Genomic DNA, 16,555 nt, shown 5'->3' on the forward strand with positions numbered 1-16,555 from the left:
AGTAAGAAAAAGATTGGCATTCTTGTCCAAGGTACCATAGAGGGTAGTTATGCATACATGAGGTGTGCTTGCTTGTGTGACTGAATGTGTGTGGGTTTCTTTTTCTGATGAAGGCTGTGCCAGAAAGCTAATATGTAAGTGTCTTTTAGTTGTGCCTATCTGCAAGCTAATGTGGCATCTTTATGGTAAGCAGAAATCCATCTTTTCCTTACTCTGTTGTCTGAAAATTACTTTGAGCCAACAATGAGAGAACCAAATCAAGAAGGAAAGGTCTTACACCTCCTACCTACAAACAGACCTGAAATTATTGAATCAGTTAATGTAGAGAAAGGTATCAGTGATCGTAAGGCTGTGACAGCAACTGTGACTACAAATATGGCAAGGAATGTTAAGGAAGGTTGCAAAATATTTTTGTTTGGCACGAGTCACAGGATACAAGTGCAGAGTATCTGAGTAGTAAACAACAAATATTCAGTGCTGAAGATGAAGATGTGGAGCACAAATGGAAAAAATTCAAAAGCATATTTCAGTATGCCTTAGGAAAGTATATCCCAGTAGGGAGGAGCAGGAGATTAGTGTTTAAGTCCCGTCAACAATGAAAGCATTAGAAATGGAGCACAAGCTTTGATTGTGGGAGGATAGAGAGGGAAAGTGGTCATGCCCTTTTAAAGGAACCATCCCGGAATTTTCCTTAAGCAATTTAGGGAAATCATTGATTAGAATGGAAGGAAAAACTAATCTAATCTAATCTATAGATTTGTGCTGAGGAGATCCTTGTGGATGTGGAACATGTATTGTATATATTCATACTATTAGTATTGTTACCTCAGCTTTAAAAAAAAAAAAATTGACATCATTTGTTTCTATTAAAAAATTCATCAATGGAGTAGAAGCAGTTGGCCACTAGTATGTCTTTCAGGCTCCTTTTAAACTGATCTTTATTTGTAACTATATTTTTTATGTTTGCTGGCAAATGATTGAAGATGAGTGTTCCTGAGTAGTGGACCCCTTTTTGAACTAAAGTAAGTGCTTTTAAGTCCTTGTGCAGATCATTTTTGTTCCTGGTATTTTATGTATGAACTGAGCTGTTTGTTGAAAAAGAGGTAGTATATTTACTCCTTAATGAAATTTGTCCTAAATAATATGAGAGGCAGTAGTTAGTATACCCAGTTCTTCGAAGGGGTTTCTACAGGATGTCCGTGAATTTACTCCACAAATAATATGTATTACACGCTTTTGGACTCCTAATATTTTGGGGTAACTCTTCAAGTCAAACAAAAGTTTTCGTTCATATGACATTATGGAATGAAAGTAGGCAAAGTATGTAAGCTTTTTCATTTTTATGTCGCCTATGTCTGCTAACGCTCGAATTGCAAATCCAGATTTGTTAAGGCGTTTCTGCAGTTCTGTGGTGTGCTCCTCCCAACTGAATTTATTATCAAGTTGTAATCCCAGGAATTTAAGACTGTCAACCTCTTCTATCTTCTCTTCTTCATACTTTATGCATATGCTGGGTGGAAACCTCTTACAGGTTCTGAATTGCATATAGTGAGTCTTTTCGAAGTTTAATGTCAGTGAGTTGGTTTTAAACCATTTATTAATATCCATGAAGATATCATTAGCAGACCTTTCTAGAGCTACATCTGACATACTATTTATTGCAATACTTGTGTCATCTGTAAACAAAACGAACTCTCTGATCTCTCATCAGTTACACTGCCAGAAGCAAATTTAGTAAGCAGTTCAAAATCATCTGTTCAGTCACTCAGTGACCGTATAGGCATCAAAATGGAAGATATTAGAGAGAAGGCCGAAATACTGAATTCAGTCTTTTGAAGTTTTTTCACTCTGGAAAATCATAATACAATCCCTTTTTTCACTCATCATATGAATTTCAAAATGGCAGATATTGAGATAACCAATTGTGGAATAGAAAGGCAAGTACAGTCGCTTAGTAGTGGAAAGGCATCAGGACTTTAAGATTATACAAAAGAACTTTGCCATTTCTAGCAGTAGTTTATCACAGTTCTCTAGAGCAGTGAAGGGTACCTGGTAACTGGAAGAAAGAGCAGGTCATTCCCATTTTCAAGATAGGTAATAGTACAGGTGCACATAATTACAGGTTTATATTGTTGTAGAATTATGGAACGTGTTTTATGTTCAAGAATTATGATTTTTTTGGAGAATGAAAATCTCGTCTATGAAAATCAACTTTGAGTGCCATTATCTACAGTGATGTGGATCTTATGGAGGAACACAGCACAATGAGTTTGCAAGATCTCTGTTTGTGGAATCAAATGCCTTCCTGAAGTCCAGGAACACAGCATAAACCTAACACTTCCCTGCACTGCCATCTAATGAAAAAATTACAAATTTACCAAGTATTGGACCAGATTTGTGACTTGAATCAGGATTCCCTTGCAGACAGTACACAACATGTCACTCTTAATGGAACAAAATCTACAGATGTAAAGGTATCTTCCAGAACACCCCAAGGAAGTACAATAGGACCATTACTATTTACATTGTACATAGAGAGCATCTGACCCTTTCAACTAGATCATTTATGACTGTTCAGAGATTATGCAGTTGTCTATAAAATAGTAGCAATGCCAGAAGACAGATTGGTTTGAAAAATGACCTACATATGATTTATTTACATTCAGGGCTGATTGTTACATTGATGAATAATGCAGGACTGACATATTGCACATAAATAAGAAAAGAAATCATCTACTGTACAACTACACTATTGACGACAAATTGCTGGAAACAACATCTACCATAAAATGTCAAGGAGTAACTGTCCAGTAGAATGACCACATGAAACAGGCAGTAGGAAAAAGCAGACCCCAGACAGCATTCTTTTCTTCTCATCCCATCTGGTAAGTCTCCCCTGAGCCAGGGTTCTGGGTGACTTTTCCAAACTCTACCCCTATTCGTAAACCTCTCCAGTCCCTTTCCCTTCATCCCTCTTCTTTCCCCTTTAACCCTTCTGCCAGAAGGAGGAGCCACTGGCTCCTATAGTTTGCATAAATAAAAACTTTTTTATACATGTCTTCTCCCACTGCTGCTTAGTGAGTAGATTTTTATCTATACAATTACATTATATTGTCAAAAATTGATTACTCTCATTGATATCAACACCAGACAGATAACAGAGAATAAACTTAAGAAAATGTAACTCGCCCACAAAAGAAGTGGCTTGCAAGGCTCTTGTTTGATGAACACTACTCAACAATCTGTCAGTCTGGGACCCTAACCAGGCAGAACTGATGGAAGAGATAGAAAATATACAATGAAGAGCAGTGTGTTGCATTATGGGATCATTTAGTTGGTGCAAGAGTGTTACAGAGATGCTTTATGAACTCCAATGGCAGATGCTACAAGAGAGGCATCGTGCATCACAAAGGTTTACAATTGAAAGCTTGAGAGAATACTTTTTATGAAGAGTCAGGCAACATATAACTTCCTCCCATGTAATTCTTGTGAAATGACAATGATGAAAATATTAAAAAAATTAGAACTGATATAGAAGCTTATCAACAATCACACTTCCTACATGCCATTTGTTAGTGGAACAGGGATGGGGAAATCAGTGTGTGGCAGAAGGTGCTTCTGGTACCAATAACCGTCAAGTGGATTGTTGAGTACTGACATAGGTGTAGAAATGTTTTTTAAAAATTGTGGAATTCCCCAAAAAATTATTCCATACAACGGTAAAGACTATATTACTATGGTATCTATCACCAGCCATGAGCAGCTTGTATTATGAGTGGGAACTAACAGCATGCGTAATTGTATTCAGTTTTTAATTTAGATTGTTGAGGTGCATTTCCCACTTCAAATCCTCTTGAATACATTTGCCTGGAATTTTTCTGTAAATCAGATTTGAGATATTTTTTCCTCCAATTGTGAGAACAGGTTTTGCAGTATGGAGATTCTGTATAGTCTGGAAGTTACCTGTTATAGCTTTTTCAGAATTTATGAAGAAGCTATTGACCTAGATCCACTGTGCTAAGCTATGCATAACCAATGTTGCATTTTCCTCACTATATACTTTAATTAGAATGTTAGTGATACATGTTGTGTATCATCCACTGCTGCTAATATTTGATTTAAAAAGGCAAACATTGGTTGGGTTGACTTGCCAGCCCTGAAACCATGTTGGAGTCCTTTATCAGCCTTTCTTTAACCTTCTAAGGAACATTTTTTGCTGAAGCCCGGCAAAACAAACTGGTAATTATAGGACAGTTTAACATTTTGAACCCTTCTTATGCAGGAGTTTTACTTTTTGCAGTTTTTAGACTATTAGTAAATTTATCATTTGAAGGTTGTGTATTTCCAGTGTTTACTAGTGGCTCCACAATAAATGTTGCACTAGCTTTGATGATATAATCTGATATCTCATCAGCACTCACTAAATGTTTATTAGGCAGTCCTTTTACAATTGTTGATATCAAAATTTGGCCAATGATAGATGCAGAGGTTGCTGTTTTTACAGTTGGAACAGTTACAGTTGAGCTTATAAATTTACTGCAGTCATTCACCATAATATTGTCTTTTCACTATTGATTTATCAAAATCCAATAAATTCAATCTCAGTGCAGAAAATTAGATTTTTCTTGGAGGAACTTTTGGAAGAAATTTAATCTCCCATGTGATTATAAAGCACTATTTGGTCTCCATCTGGTGACCTGTACATGCAAATGGTAATTATATTTTACACTGGTAATTCATCTATAGAGAGTTCTCTATTTTTTCACTGGTCAGGAATTCAACTGTGTAACTAAATACTAATACAACGCAGGTACCCCATGACTCAGTTTTACTATGTAACATGCTTGCATGTTTGAACTGAGGAAGGTATATTAGTTCTCATGTATTTTGTTCAAGCCAGTGTTTGCTAAAGCGTAGGACAAGATATCATTCAGATTATTTAACATTACTCCTGTTTCATTAATTTTGTTGGACAGCAATTGAACAAGTACTTTTAAGATAAGTAACACCTGAAAAAAAAGATGGAAGCCTCCAAGTTGTGGTTATTTTGGAGAACCACAAAGAAAGAATCAGGAAAGTGTTAATATTCACTGTTTTTGTAATTATCTAGATGACATTATATAAAAGCTAATTAAAATATTTGAAACCTTTCAACTGAGAAATATAGAAAAAAGTGCAGAAGAAATGGAAATATCATCATAAAAACACTACTGAGCAAGCTAAAGGATTGATATCCAAACTTTGCATTGATCATTAGAAAATTATTCAGCTATTCCTTAAGTAATTGCACTGCTAGTCATTAAAACTGTACTCAATTTCTAGGTATGAGATTCTTTTCTGTCGACCAAGTACACAAAAATGGACATAGTTTTCAAATTGCTGAAAATGGCTTTGAGAATTATAACTGAAAGTAGTATCTGGGTTCATTATCAACAACTATTTTAAGTAAGTGAGTATCTTTACTACACCAAGTGAGTGCAGGTACTAGAGTGTTATGCAGTTCAGGAAAAACATTAGTATTTTATTAATAGCTCTAGACATAATCTTGGAACAAGAGCCAGTTTGAACTTGCATTTACTGAGGAAAAACAAACAAGAAAAGCTCAGAACAGCGTTCTCCATTAGGGAATAAAACTATATAATGAATTTCCAAAGAAGATGAGAGATTATTGGTAGTAAAATACCTGTATTTAAAAAGGCAGTTAAAATATTACTTAGAGAACTATGGATGTTGTAGTGGTCCCCTTTGATTATTAATCACTACTCTGTCACATTACCACACATGATCACAACATAATTCTCTTAAGAGAAAAGCATGTGCTAAGATCTAGGTGTACTCAGGTGAATGAAAAATCACTAGCATCACAATCTCACAGAGAGGGGGGGGGATGTTTAATCAGTTTGCAAGGGATAGCACAGCGTGTTTGTGGTCATGGAATTAATAGTAAGTGTCAATATCATGTGCAATGATAATGTAGAGAGATGTTAAGAACTGGTACAAAACTATTTTTATATCAAACGTTATCTTGTGCAAACTATGTATAATGGAAATGACGTTATACAATAGTGAACAACTGACCGAGGCAGTGCAGTTAAGACATTTTCCTCATATTCAGTAGAATGAAGATTGTACTGCACAGTCATCACGATTTAGGTTTGTATTAATCATTTCATGCAAACCCTGGGATTGATCCTTTGACAAGGTCAAGACCTACCACTGTTCTGTCCTCTTGAAAAGCATCACATAGGCTATGTGTATGTTGCCAGAGGTGGCAGTTCTGTATGCTAGATTTTGTGCCCTGTATACCATAAGCAAAATTTCATTACTTGTTATCATTTCTGGTAATGCAGTTATAATCACCAACAGTGTACTTTAAAACAAATACCTCTTATTTAAACTGCAATTGTTTATATATTTATATAATTTAACAACATTATGCTTTGTTCATTAACAGGAAATTAATATGGGTCAACGCTGTTCTGATACCAGAGGTATAACATTTGAAGATGTAAGAGTACCAAAAGAAAATGTCCTCCTTGCTGAGGGAGCTGGATTCAAGATAGCCATGGGTGCTTTTGATAAAACTCGGCCTCCGGTGAGTCTTTGTGAAACAATCATTAATAACTTCTTAGCAATCACATTTTACAGTTCAATCTAGTATTATTGTGTAAGAACATGTGCAATTGTTCTTCCTTCATCTGCACTAGGTAGGAGAATTTTCAAAGTTATGGAACAAGTTTCACAGTGAGGTGAAAGAGTGCTTACACAGACTAGTCATGTTGCCTTTGGGGAATTCAGTGACTGTAGTGCAAACTAAATTTAGCCTTAGGTCACACAAATATTTTTGACTTCTCAACGAATCCTCATCAGATTATCTGTTTAATAAGAAAGATATAGCAGAATATTACAAGGAAACTTTTTTGACAGGTAATCTGATGACTTGCTAAGAAGTTGAAACTGAAAATGATACCATTTATGTGTCTCTACAACACAATTACTACCATAAACTACTGAAGGCCACAATTCAGAAATATCTTGAGTCAGGAAAAAATCATATTTTTCTTTTCCACTCTAATAGTAGAAAATATTTCAATTCTGGCACCATCTGAATCTTGCATTTGACATACATTTCATGGAAAATAGGGTGATAGTATAGGAATCAACATGTCTTAAAAGAAACTTTACTAGCTACTGGAATAAATCATTTCTTTCTTGAACTACTTTTGTGTGTGTGTGTGTGTGTGTGTGTGTGTGTGTGTGTGTGTGTGTGTGTGTGTGTAAATAATTTAGGAGTAAAGAAGACCATTCACTGAATGGCAGAAACATTGAGTCACACACTCTACCAGAAGTTTCCTACCATATTGTCTTGCGAGTAGGGTTTACGGTTTACATGTGAGTCATGGGTAACTGGTTTTCAGTGGGATTGATCACAAGTGATTGAAAGGAGACAGCAACTTGGCTATATAACCATTGATCTCTCAAAAGTTTTTAATATGTTAAATCACATTACATTATTAATTAAGCTGTGAGGACTGGGATTGATGCGAGACTAGTGAGCTGTATATGTTCCCTCATAGAAAACGGACACAAAACAGAAAAAGCAATGACCTTCTGATATTTTTGAAAGAAGATAAACTGAATTAAGACTTTACTTATGTAGTATTACATCATTACTGAAAATAAAAAGCACAGAAAAATTCAAGCTGCTGCAGATAAACTTTGAAGTCACTGACAATACAAAGGGAATGATATTTTTGGGACATGCAGAGGAGATATATGTGATGACTGTACACCTATTTTATGCTAATGCTGTTATTTGTGATTAACTAGAAACAGATGATATCACAGCAGGACAGCTATGCTGACAGCTGGGTGAGACAATGAATGCTGAGAAGCTTCACTGGGGTCTGCATATAGGTGAGGCAGTAAACAAACCATGGATGTCTCTATACATGTTGAAAAGGTTACAGAATGTAGCTTGTAAGGTCGGAATTGTAGTTGTAAATTGTTATAGTTGTGCTGGGAAAGTCCCTGAGCTTCAAGCGCTAAAAGAAAGCACAGAAGCTGAAATCGTTAGAGGTACAGAAAGCTGGCTAAAGCCTGAAATAAGTTCTGCAGAAATTTTTACGAAGTCTCAGGCAGTGTTCAGGAAAGATAGATTAGGCAGAATTGGTGGTGAAGTGCTTGTGTCTGTCAGTAGTGGTTTATCTTGTAGTGAAGTCAAAGTAGATACTCCGTGCGAATTGGTATGGGTGGAGGTTATACTTAACAGCCGAACTAAGTTAATAACTGGCTCCTTCTACTGACCCCCAGACTCTGATGATATAGTTGCTGAACAGTTCAGAGAAAATTTGAGTCTTGTAACAAATAAATACCCCACTCACACGGTTATAGTTGGTGGGGACTTCCACCTTCCCTCGATATGTTGGCAAAAATACTTGTTCAAAATCGGCGGTAGGCAGAAAACATCTTCCAAGATTGTCCTAAATGCTTTCTCTGAAAATTATTTGGAGCAGTTAGTCCACGAACCCATGCGAATTGTAAATAGTTGCGAAAACACACTTGACCTCTTAGCCACAAACAATCCAGAGCTAATAGAGAGCATCATGACTGATACAGGGACTAGTGATTACAAGGTCATTGTAGCTAGGCTCAAAACCATTTCTACCAAATCCTCCAGAAACAAACGCAAAATAATTTTATTTAAAAAAGCAGATAAAGTGTCACTAGAAGCCTTCCTAAGATACAATCTCCATTCCTTCCGAACTGACTATGCAAATGTAGACGAGATGTGGCTCAAATTCAAAGATGTAGTAGCAACAGCAATTGAGAGATTCATACCTCATAAACCAGTAAGAGATGGAACTGATCCCCCATGGTACACAAAACAGGTCCGAACGCTGTTGCAGAGGCAACAGAAAAAGCATACGAAGTTCAGTAGAACGCGAAATCCCAAAGATTGTCTAAAATTTACATACGACCAGAATTTCTTCAGATTTTCTACCAAATTTGGAGACAATGTTTCATTGTGGAACCTATTAAAGGCATCTCGCATTGAAGTTTGTGCCAAATTTTGCGCGTTTGTAAAGTACACAAGCGGCAAGACGCAGTCAATACCTTCGCTGCGTAGTGCCAATGGTGCTGTTACCGACGACTGTGCCGCTAAAGCGGAGTTATTGAATGCAGTTTTCCTAAATTCCTTCACCAGGGAAGACAAATGGAATATTCCAGAATTTGAAACATGAACAGCTGCTAGCATGATTTTTGTAGAAGTAGATACATTACGGGTTGCGAAGCAACTCAAATCGCTTGATACGGACAAGTCTTCAGGTCCAGATTGTATACTGATTAGGTTCCTTTCAGATTATGCTGATACAATGACTCCCTAGTTAGCAGTCATATACAAACGCTCGCTCACTGGTAGATCTGTACCTACAGATTGGAAAATGCACAGGTTGCACCAGTGTTTAGTTCGATGGATTACTCCTACTAGCCTTCTTACAGACCTGTATCATTGACGTCGGTTTGCGGTAGGGTTTTGGAGCATATATTGTATTTAAACATTATGTATCACCTCAAAGCGAATGATCTATTGATACGTAATCAGCATGGTTTCAGAAAACATCATTCTTGTGCAACGCAGCTAGCTCTTTATTTGCACGAAGTAATGGCCGCTATCGACAGGGGATCTCAAGTTGATTCCGTATTTCTAGATTTCCGGAACGCTTTTGACACTGTTCCTCACAAGCAACTTCTAATCAAGCTGCGGGCCTATGGGGTATCGTCTCAGTTGTGTGACTGAACTGCGACCTTCCTGACAGGAAATCATGAATCCATAGTAATAGACGGCAAATCATCGAGTAACATTGAAGTGATATCAGATGTTCCCCAGGGAAGCGTCCTGGGACCTCTGCTGTTCCTGATCTATATAAATGACCTGGGTGACAATCTGAGCAGTTCTCTTAGATTGTTCACAGATGATGTTTTAATTTACCATCTAGTAAGGTCATCCAAAGACCAGTATCAGTTGCAAAGCGATTTAGAAAAGATTGATGTATGGTGTGGCAGGTGGCAGTTGACGCTAAATAACGAAAAGTGTGAGGTGATCCACATGAGTTCCAAAAGAAATCTGTTGGAATTTGATTACTCAATAAATAGTACAATTCTCAAGGCGGTCAATTTAACTAAGTACCTGGGTGTTAAAATTACGAACAACTTCAGTTGGAAAGACCACATAGATAATATTGTGGGGAAGGCAAGCCAAAGGTTGCGTTTCATTGGCAGGACACTTAGAAGATGCATCAAGTCCACTAAAGAGACAGCTTACACTACACTCGTTCGTCCTCTGTTGGAATATTGTTGCGCGGTGTGGGATCCTTAGCAGTTGGGATTGATGGACATCGAAAGGGTGCAAAAAAGGGCAGCTCATCTTGTATTATCACGTAATAGGGGAGAGAGTGTGGCAGATATGATACACGAGTTGGGATGGAAGTCATTAAAGCAAAGACGTCTTTTGTCGTGGCGAGATCTATTTACGAAATTCCAGTCACCAACTTTCTCTTCCGAATGCGAAAATATTTTGTTGAGCCCAACCTACATAGGTAGGAATGATCATCAAAATAAAATAAGAGGAATCAGAGCTTGAACAGAAAAGTTTAGGTGTTCATTTTTCCCACGCACTGTTCAGGAGTGGAATGGTAGAGAGATAGTATGATTGTGGTTCGACGAAGCCTCTGCCAGACACTTAAATGTGAATTGCAAAAAATGGTTCAAATGGCTCTGAGCACTATGGGACTTAACATCTGAGGTCATCAGTCCCCTAGAACTTAGAACTACTTAAACCTAACTAACATAAGGACATCACACACATCCATGCCCGAGGCAGGATTCGAACCTGCGACCGTAGCGGTCACGCGGTTCCAGACTGTAGCGCCTAGAACCGCTCAGCCACTCTGGCTGGCTGTGAATTGCAGAGTAATCATGTAGATGTAGATGTAGATGTAGATTTTGAGTATGCTGCAGAGATATGGGATTATGTACAAAGATACCTTTTAAAGGTAAGGAGCGCAACAAAAGGCAGCCAGGTATATAACAGGAGACTACAGCAGGACAAATAGTGTCAAAGAAATGGGAAAGCCACACACAGAAAAGGAAAAATAGGTAGTCTTGAGGCTATTTACCAAAAATAATTGGGTGAATATATTGGGTAAGAAGTAAGATATAAGATATAAGCTGGACACAGGAGGAGTATTTAAGGTAAGGAGATAAGGTCATTATGAAGTGTGTGTTAAATTGTGGAACAAAAATGGATGTAAATACTCACAAGGTGATAAAAGAGTAAAGGATTAGAATAGTTTGGCATGGGATATCTTATGCTAACCACCTTGACAACAGAAATATTTGTTAGCATAAAACTTTTTTTTCCTTATTTTTTTAGCTATGTGCAATCAAGCTACATATAGTAATCCACATAAGCTTTTGTCTTAAGCAAGCTGGGTGTGCATCTCTTGTAGAACAAAGATTTTCCACTGCACTATCAAAGCACTGATATGACAGACACACAGGAATGTTAACAGCATTTGCAATACTGAGGATTAACTAGTAGATAAAAATGTCAGAAATTGTAGTCAGAGGATGGCTAAGAAGATTTTGGGTACTACTACTACTACTACTACTACTACTACTACTACTACTACTACTTCTTCTTCTTCTTCTTCTTCTTCAGATTTGTCATCTGTGGGTACTCATCCACTAAGTGTTTCTGAATTTTCTGAACAACTGTTTCTCTTTTCATAAAACATATCATATAGTTTGCTAGATGCCATTAAATAGAGCGACATTAAATAGAGCGACATTAAATAGAGCGACATTAAATAGAGCGACATTAAATAGAGCGACATTAAATAGAGCGACATTAAATAGAGCGACATTAAATAGAGCGACATTAAATAGAGCGACATTAAATAGAGCGACATTAAATAGAGCGACATTAAATAGAGCGACATTAAATAGAGCGACATTAAATAGAGCGACATTAAATAGAGCGACATTAAATAGAGCGACATTAAATAGAGACATTGTGAGAGTGACAATCAACAAATTGATATGTAACAAGTGCATTGTTTAAGTTGGAGATGGTCTTTGATTTAGCTGTTCTTGTTAGCTTCATAATGTCTTTGCATTATGATTTTTGTCTGTGTGTGATAAAAGTGAACACTATCATACCAATAACCGATGTATGTGTTTTATACATAGATGGTAGTGTTTCTAAATAATTGGTGACCACAAAGAAGAAACTGCACTCTTACAGGGTGTCCAGAAAAGGACTCCCTGATTTCAAAATTAAATATCTCGAAAACAAAGATCGATAGAGAAATGCAGTAAACGGTATGTTTATTGTGAAAGCTGTAAGAAGTTTATACAGCAGCTTGAAATAATAGTTACAAAGGCTGCTAACAGATGGTGCTATAAACGCCATAGGTAATGCCTAGTATAAATAGTGATCTGAAGCCCAGAGCGATCAGTTCCACTATTGAAATGTGAAAGGAGGTTAGCGTACCGAAGGAAGAGATTAAAACCATGCACTCCATTGAACAATGTGTTTTTCTGGTGCTAGAGTACCACAGGTTAGAAGAGAGTCCTACAGCAACAAGGCGAAGTTTTCAAGCAATATTTTAATGTTCCAAAAGGACCTGATGCGAAAACCATTCGTACGCTCTTCACAAAATTTCAATGAACAGGCAGCGTAACTGATGATCTAAGGGGCATGTTGGCCGCAAGCAAACCGCAGTTACGTCTGAAAATATCGCCACAGTTTCTGGAATTATTCAGTGAAATCCAATGTCATCCGTCCGTAGAATTGCATCTGAGACTGAATTTTGAATGGAAACGTGTAGGCTCTTTCTCAGTATTTTCTGCATGCTGGAATGCTTCAAACCAAACGCACCAGGCCATACCCATATGAGCTGTGCAACAAAGGGTTGCCTTTGCTAATCAGATGCTCACAATGATTGATAGTGAAGGATTTGATGTTGGCTGCCTCTGGTTTACAGATGAAGCACACTTCCACCTGAATGGATACATGAATAATCAGAACTGGCGATTTTGGGGTTCCGAAAAGCCGTATTGGTGTGAAGCAAAACCCATGCATTCTCCTAAAGTTACTGTGTGGGCTGCAGTATGCAGCAGAGGCATTATTGGCCCTTTTTTCATTCGAGAAACAGTCACTGGTGCACGTTACGTTGCAATTTTGGAACAATTTGTCACCACACAGCAAGCGTTAGAGGATCGACCCGGTACTGAATGGTTTATGCAAGATGGAGCCCGACCACATTGGACCGAACAAGTGTTTCGCTTTCTTGAGGAATACTTCGGGAATCGAGTCATTGCTTTGGAATATCCCAAATTTACTGGTGCAGGCATGGATTGGCCTCCATATTTGCCGCATTTGACTCCTTGTGACCTTTTTTTGTGGGGCACAGTGAAAGACATGGTCTACCCGAAGCATCCCGCCATGCTGGACGAGCTTGAATCGGCAATCTCTGTGGCATGTGAATCCATTTCAGTTGAGACACTACAAAATGTGATGGCGAATTTCATTCTTCGTTTGTGCCACCTCTGTCCCTGTTTTCATATGATTATTTCACTTATGTATGCTGATATGAGTTGTACAGTGTACAGTCTCATCTGTTAGCAGCTTTTGTAACTATTATTTCAAACTGCTGTATAAACTTCTTACAGCTTTCACAATAAACATACCGTTTACTGCATTCCTCTACCGATCTTTGTTTTTGAAATATTTAATTTTGAAATCAGGGAGCCCTTTTCTGAACACCCTGTATGTATAGGTTATTTGCACAGATACATTCCATTATGGCCAAATTGAATAACCTACTGCATACCATTGATTGTAGAACCTCAATCTTGTGTTTAATGTCATGGATGGTACCATGTCCATCTTCTGTATTTCAACTGCACCATGCATCAAACCAATTCCAAACAGCATGATAACATCCACACCTGTTTTACCATTGGCAGTTACAGTAATGCAACCAGAGAACAATGCTGTGCACAGCCATGCTTCAGTGACATTAAACTCAACATTAACATGCTACTGGTTCCAGTCCCTCCATCTAAACACAAAAGCAACAGACATTCCACCCATCAGATCTCATAGTCATCTTGCACCATATTTACAATTATGGTCTCTGTTGTTTGAAGTTGCCCAACAAAAAATCTGTGATGGCCTCCAACAGTTCACTTTAGTGATCAGTAACCTTTATCAACAAGTGACTTCTTTAGTGTCCAATTGTATCCTATCCCCCCCCCCCCTCCCATCCTCTTCAATATGCCTACAATACTCTCAAAATGGTGCTGATCTCACATTGCAAATGCTCACTCAGATCCCTTACCAACAAGAGGCGTGGTGACAAGACACCACATGAATTCTGGACACATTTTCATGGAATGATTAATGTTAGCTGAATGCGTGGTAGCTGTTATTGTTGCCAGATGTGTGATGCCAGTATTATTTCAGACACTTTTCTATTAATTGCTCATGAAGGATAGCCATTATGCAAGTTGCAAACAGAGGGCACACCACACTCAACTCGTGCATCATGGTGGCCACTGCAACACCCATCATTCCTTCTGGAGGCAAGTGACCCATGCTGGACCAGTCCAATGAGTTGAAACTTTGGAGATTCTTGGGTATGATCAATGGTCATCAGGCAGCAGCAAAGTCTCCATGGCACCATCAAGAAGATAGCTAAGCATCTAGAGACAGTGCAACTATGAACTGTGGCTGCAGATGGCATGTGTAAACACCATGCCCTTGCACCCCAGTCTTACAGTTATCAGCTACCTAGTGCAGAAATCTGCTGGTTTTAAAGACATTTTGGTTAAAAGCTATGAAGTGCTGAAACTGTTTTCGTACTCAAATACCAAACATGATCTGTCTTAGGTGCAACAGATTGTGACAGCCATTTACAGCACCTACTGCAGAGAACCAATCGATGCTCTACATTACATACTTCATATACAACTACTCACTGTACTACCAGCTGCAGTAAAACAGCCTATGTGATGTTGCTGGAGGCGACAGTGTCAATGTTTGTCAGTGACTTTTCTTCAGACTTACTGTTTTTAATCGACATGGGATTGGACATCAGCATTCTGCTGGCCATGTACTCTCCTGATGCTAAGCAAGTCAATGCTGTCTCTTTATTGGCAGTCAACGATTCTGTCATACACACATATGGTTCCAAGACTTTGGGTTTTTGTGTCAGACTCGCTGGTACTGCAAATGGATATTTGTGTTAACTGACATTACTCAACCAATTTTGGGCACAGTTTTCTCACAGAAACCATTTTCACCATGGATTACAGAATGCTTGCCTCATATATTCCATCAATGGGCACATTATTTCAAGTGTAAAGGGTCATTTTGCAGTACACACCTTTCACATGGTAGTAAACTTAAATACTTCTGCATCAAACAAGGAAAGAAGCCAGTGGGAGACCTACCGACGCAACTTGGTTTCTGAGCTCTGTAACATTGAAGATGACTACATAACAGTCTTGAAACTACCAGGTTACATATGTAAAACAGTGTTAGATAATACTCTGAAAACCACTGAATGTGTACTACAAGCAGCCCATAGAACACTGGGGATGCTTGAGATCATTGTTGAATAAAATAGTTCATTAGAGTTTTCACCAAGTGGAGATACAATCTCCTTAGTTAGGAGTGCTGCAATATGGCAAACCACTAAGAAGCAGTAATGCTCCAATCTCCCTTCACTTTCTCAGCTCAAATCCAGAGTGAAGGGTAATCAGGAAGAGGCAAGCACAAATTTTTTGGGATACCATGATTATTACCGATATGGCTTTTGGACTAAAGATGTCTCTGTTCTAATTGTTCTAGCTTCTCTATCTAACAATTTTTGGTGGTGAAACTACAAAGGATCCATAATGATCCAGCCACACATTTTCCTAAATTTCCTCATTTACGCATGCGTCTCTCACTTCTTGCAAAATAAGGAAGATCATTGTCTGCATTAAAGAACATCCTGGCAGACAAAAACATGAGCCTAAATGAGGAGAATTAGGGTTATTATTTATTTATTTATCATATGGATTTTAGTCCCAGGAGGCTTCAAAGAGATGCTCAGCTCAACTTCTATGCAGTTATTTTCAAATGAAACAACAAGCTCATTGTTACCAATCACTGATTTATTTGTATCCACAATGCATTTTGAAGGTTTAAACATCCATCATCAGTTACACGTCATACTAACACATGTAAATCTGTGTTGTCTCATGATTTTTGGGTAACTTGTGGCACTATGTAGTGGAGAAACAAATACTATTTCAGAACACAGTTTTGAGGAGTTTTTTTGTTTTGAATAAAAACTAAATGTATGTCTAAAAGTGAAAATAAACAAGTAAAATAAAGTATCTCCATTAGTCACACATTCCTTCCTCTATTGTAACACATCACATGTAAACAAAGATGGTGTTGGGAAAATATTAAATGCAAAAAACATACATGATA

At 37.8% G+C, this 16,555-nt stretch overlaps 1 protein-coding gene across 1 annotated transcript in view; it reads left to right on the forward strand.

The window, feature by feature from the left end:
• Positions 1-16,555, forward strand: part of LOC124721662 (probable medium-chain specific acyl-CoA dehydrogenase, mitochondrial) — a 181,092-nt gene that overhangs the window by 119,817 nt on the left and 44,720 nt on the right. Inside the window, exon 8 of the mRNA XM_047246732.1 lies at positions 6,455-6,595. Coding sequence (XP_047102688.1) covers positions 6,455-6,595 — 141 coding nt within the window. The remainder of the gene's footprint in view (positions 1-6,454; positions 6,596-16,555) is intronic.

Source organism: Schistocerca piceifrons, chromosome X, assembly GCF_021461385.2.
Source record: "Schistocerca piceifrons isolate TAMUIC-IGC-003096 chromosome X, iqSchPice1.1, whole genome shotgun sequence".
Lineage (NCBI taxonomy): Eukaryota > Metazoa > Arthropoda > Insecta > Orthoptera > Acrididae > Schistocerca > Schistocerca piceifrons.